The 4884-nt window shown below is 45.3% G+C and overlaps 1 protein-coding gene and 1 pseudogene across 2 annotated transcripts in view; both read right to left on the bottom strand.

The window, feature by feature from the left end:
• The window catches only part of hlcs (holocarboxylase synthetase (biotin-(proprionyl-CoA-carboxylase (ATP-hydrolysing)) ligase)), a 40806-nt gene extending 40053 nt beyond the window's left edge, over positions 1–753 (bottom strand). The window contains exon 1 of one of the 2 annotated variants that reach the window (XM_029448680.1): positions 313–753. In XM_029448680.1, the coding sequence (XP_029304540.1) occupies positions 313–582 (270 nt within the window). In that variant the 5' untranslated portion in view covers positions 583–753. The remainder of the gene's footprint in view (positions 1–312) is intronic. The other variant, XM_029448679.1, reaches the window with a different exon arrangement.
• A 2297-nt stretch (positions 754–3050) lies between these two features.
• On the bottom strand, positions 3051–4037 carry LOC115018722 (beta-1,3-galactosyltransferase 2-like; annotated as a pseudogene).
• Between the last annotated feature and the right edge of the window lie 847 nt (positions 4038–4884).

Raw genomic sequence — 4884 nt, 5'->3', positions numbered from 1 at the left:
CTTATTCAATCTTCTTAAATCACAACTAATAAAGTTGAGTGCTTTAGGGAATATTAATGCTAATAGGTTTGTACTTTGACTTAAGTAAAGTTTTGAAAGCAGGATTAATACTTAGCATAGTGTTTCTACACTATGGTACTGCTATTGTACTTAAGTAAAAGACCAGAGTGATCCTTGCACCGCTGTGGTTCTAAGCAGTAGTTCAGGAGCGAGATGAGACATGGAAACAAGGCTGTGGGTCTGTGTCAGGCCCAGGCAGCATCAGTCACTGACTGTCAACATCTGATCTCATGTCATTTCTAAGTATCCAACCTGAGGCTCCGTGACATAGACAGCCTTGTCTCCCAGCTGAAGGAAGACGTTGTCCTCGTGTGGAGGCGGACTGGGCTGCCGGCGTGCGGCTGTGTGGCGTCCAGCCGGCGATGCTGAGGCTGGTGCTGAGGCCGAGCTGGAGCAGAGTCTGAAGCTGAAGCTGCTGCTGTTCAGTCTGGACAGGCTGTCGCGGATCAGCACCGAGTAGCACTTGTGAAAGCGCACCCACAGATAGACGTAGCACAACGTTATTAACATCTTAGCCAGCATACACAAAGCATGGTGACCGTGCTACTCGCCATGTAACATGACCTTGTTCACAGAGACACAACACAACTGTCCAACTTAGCTGTCAAGCTAACAGCTACGACTGCCTCGTCTTTATCTAAAGGCGCGTAGTAACAAGCGTCCAGGCGCATTACCGCCACCTATGCTGGAGTGTGGTGCTGATAGGGAGCAGGGAAAGAAACGAACAGTTCTCTCTATACCCAAATGTCTACAGTCTGTCCCCTTCTGCCTTATACCAGGAGGGGACAGACCTTTTTGATTGTGGGCCATATACAGAACAAAATAAGAAGTCACGGGACAAACTTTTTTAAGCAGTTACACAGCAAGACAATCTGTACTTTATTTCTATTACTAATTTTATAAAAATATAATCACACAACACTACTTAACAGTTAACCGTTTGACATTGCAGTATTTTATTGGTATGCCCACATATTACAAAAACATATTTATGTATCTGTTGCTCTTAAAGTAAATTAAAATAAAATAATTGTAAACTCTAATACAGTGCATGACCTTGTAGTTATGTGTAGATCTGTAAACAAGTAAAGGTAAAACTGGCAGAAATGGCCAAATATTGATTTCTGTTCCTGGCCTAAGCGCCCACTTAAAAGATAACGATGCAAATGTAAATTCAAGATGTAAATCTGTAAGTCTAATATTAGGATGTAACAAACAGAACAGGCAGAAATGGTGAATTATTGTTTTCTGGGCCAAGAGGTTTATACAGAGTACAGTACAGTCAGATGCAGCGTAGCCTACCTCAACGTCTCCAAATAAAGACCCTAGAGCAGGGGTCTTCAACGCTTTTCAGGCCAAGGACCCCCAAACTGATGGAGAGATGGAGCAGGGACCCACAACTATGTATATTAGGGGACAAACATAATATTATGTGTTTTTATGTATAGATTTACTTTAGCAGCAGAACTGAGACATATCTTACATATCTTACATCTTTAGGTTCACCTGTTTGATCAGGAACTCTTCAGTGTCCACCCTGACTTCCTGTTTCACTGGGGTATTAATATGAGGTGACACAGGCCAAAATTCGTTTTGTCATTCTTCACTGTGGGAAAGACCCGAGAACACAGTGATGATCTGCGACGAAAAGTTGTTGAGCTGCACAAATTAGGAAATGGATATAAGAAAATCTTGAAACAGTTGAAAATTCCCATTTCCACTATCAGGGCAATAATTAAGAAGTTTAAAACAACAGGAGATTTTAAGAATAAGCCTGGAAGAGGACATGTGTACACTGACACACATCGTGAGGAGGACGTGTATACACTGACGCCAACAGACAGTGAGGAGGACGTGTGTGTACACTGACACAAACCATGAGGAGGATGGTTCGACTGGCAAAAGAATCTCCAAGGATCACAGCTGGAGAGTTTCAGGTTAGTTGAGTCTTGGGGTCAGAAAGTCTCCAAAACGACCATCAGACGTCATCATCAATTGTTTGGGAGGGTTGCCAGAAAAAAGCCATTGCTGTCAATGAACAACAAACGAAAGCGCCTCCAGTATGCCAAACGTTACTGGGACTTTGATTGGGACAGGGTTATATGGTCAGATGAGACCAAAATAGAGCTTCTTAGCCATGCAGAGAAGCACCTCATACCCACTGTGAAGTATGGTGGTGGATCTTTGATGTTGTGGGGCTGTTTTTCTTCCAAAGGCCCAGGACAACTTGTTAGGATACATGGTATCAAGGATTCTATCAAATACCAGCAGATATTAAATGAAAGCCTAACAGCCTCGGCCCGGAAGCTTAAAATGGGCCGTGGTTGGACCTTCCACCAGGACACTGATCCAAATCAAACCTCAAAATCTACACAACAATGGTTTACTGACCACAGAATAAAGGTTTTGCCATCACAGTCCCCAGACCTAAATCCTATAGAACATGTGTGGGATGAGCTGAAGAGGAGAGTCTGAATCTGAAGGATCTGGAGAGATGTGGAAGAATGGTCTCAGATCCCATGCCACCAACCTCATCAGGCGTCACAGGAGAAGACTCAGAGCTGTAATCCTGGCAAAAGGAGGCTGCACACAATATTAAATGTATTTATTTAAAGTAAAAAAAATAATTTTACTTCAGTGAAAAGGTCAGATTTGTGTGAATATTTTTAGTGAAAGGCTAAGACAATAAACAATAAAAGACATTTTACAGCCTGTTTTGCAAATTTTTACTAAAGGGGTGCCAATAATTCTGGAGGGCACCGTACTACACAGGTGGTAACGCTGCTCTACACCATTAGTTATCAAAAGGTTACCTTTAATTTCCCTCATTCACATTTCCACCGTCAGTACGAATAAACATTTCCTTTGTATATTTAAATACACGTTGCTGATCCAAGGCTTGATTCTGAAATGAGGATGTCCTGAGAATCTTCCACCATAAATAAGTTAACCTTTCAGTTCCCTAACCACCCAAGAGATTTCTCAGTGTCCTAACAAGGGGGTTCAGGCTTCTTCAAGTCTGTCCAGTGTTTCATCAACTCTTGTGAAGACCCAAGAATGTATGTGATGATCTTGGAGTATTCGCAGCGATTATATCTTGTGTTATAGGCCTTGAACTGGGAGGGGTCTGGCGATGATTTGGGAGCAAGTCCGAGCTTTTTCATGCATATTCCAATATAAGCATCCTCTATGTTAAAGGGTTGGATTGATTTTGAGGCCTACACAAATCTCAGTGGAAGATTGTTGGAGAAGATGTATCCCATGCCCAGGGTGTAGGTGGGGTATAGATGTTCTGGGTACATCTCCTCAGGGACGTACCACTTGGAGTTCTTTGAGCGGATGACCGGAATGTTCCACATAAGCATCCCTGTCAGGTAGTTCAGCTTGGGGATGTCTGGCTTATGTAGCATGATGACTAAATTACATGTCCGAGTCAACCTTCATAGCGTATGCTGCTGTAGGGCAGCGTGTGGCCAGCCAGTCCATGATCACCATGGTTTTGACGGTCAGATTGAGGTACGTGTCCATGAAGTCACTCTGGATCAAGTTTGGTGCTGTAGATTCTCCTGTTTGAGCTTCTCCTGCAGCTGATCGACATCAGCTCCTCTATAGAGGCCCAGCATGTACAGAGTAAGCACCACCTCGCCCTGAACCAGGCTGCCGTTGCCCCATGTCTGCCGGATGGCGTCCCGAGCGTTCACATTTTTTGGTTCCACTGGAACCATCAGGACCAGGAATGGGGTCTTGGTCTTGCACACCTCTTTGTTATCCATAATAAATTGATAGTTGCGTGGGTAGGCCTGATGGAACTGAAGACCCGTGGGAGGAACAGTAGGTGGTACAATAGGTGGTACCGTAGGTGGTAGAGTAGGTGGTAGAGTAGATGGTACCGTAGGTGGTACCGTGGGTGGTAGAGTAGGTGGTACAGTAGGTGGTACAGTCGGTGGTAGAGTAGGTGGTACCGTAGGTGGTACCATAGGGCGCATCTGTAGTTTGATAGATTTCTTTTGGTTTGACTTTGTCTAGACATGAAAAGGAAGTGTCATGAGCCCTCTCCCTGCCTGGTAACACCACTAATTGTTTTCAATTACCTCCACCTGTCTCTGCTCCACCCTCGTTAACTTACCAGCTGCACTGCATTTACTACTCATCATGCCCTGTATAGAAAGCCCTGTTTTTCAGTCCACACTTGTCAGATCATCTGCAAGCCTACATCGGAAATCCTGCCTGCCTGCCTGCCTGCCTACCTACCTACCTACCTACCTACCTGTCTGCTTTCAACTCTGACTCCTGATCTGTGATCTGTTACTACTACTCTGATCTCCAGCCCCGGTAAACCCGACTTGCCTTCCGCCTTACGAGTTTAGAATATCCCTGAACTGTACTACTGCCGTGCCTCATTCGGCCCTGTTGTGTGTGTGTGTTTTCAATAAAACCTTGATCTCGAAATTGCGCTCCTGGGTCCTCGTCTGTCTGTCCTGACAGAATGATCTGACCATCATGGACCCAGCGCACGCTCAGACCAGCATGCAGGTAGAGACTGAGATGTCTGTCCTACAGCAACTGGAACGCACTGAGGGAGACATCAATCGGATGACCGGCGATATCGCTTCCCTGCTCCAACTCAGCCACCAACAACAACAATTTAACCAGCAACAACCACTACTAGCCCACGTCCTGCTGCTACTCACCAATGCAGCCACTCCTGCTTCGTCTGTTCCAGTACCGTCTGCCCTACTCCATCCCGCTGTTGTGTCTTCTCCAGCTGCTTCAGGGTCCAACGCTGCAGTTCCGGCAGTACCGCCTCCAGAACCGAGGATTGGC

Source organism: Cottoperca gobio, chromosome 14 (assembly GCF_900634415.1).
Source record: "Cottoperca gobio chromosome 14, fCotGob3.1, whole genome shotgun sequence".
Taxonomy (NCBI): Eukaryota; Metazoa; Chordata; class Actinopteri; order Perciformes; family Bovichtidae; genus Cottoperca; species Cottoperca gobio.
This window is presented reverse-complemented; position numbering and strand designations above follow the sequence as displayed.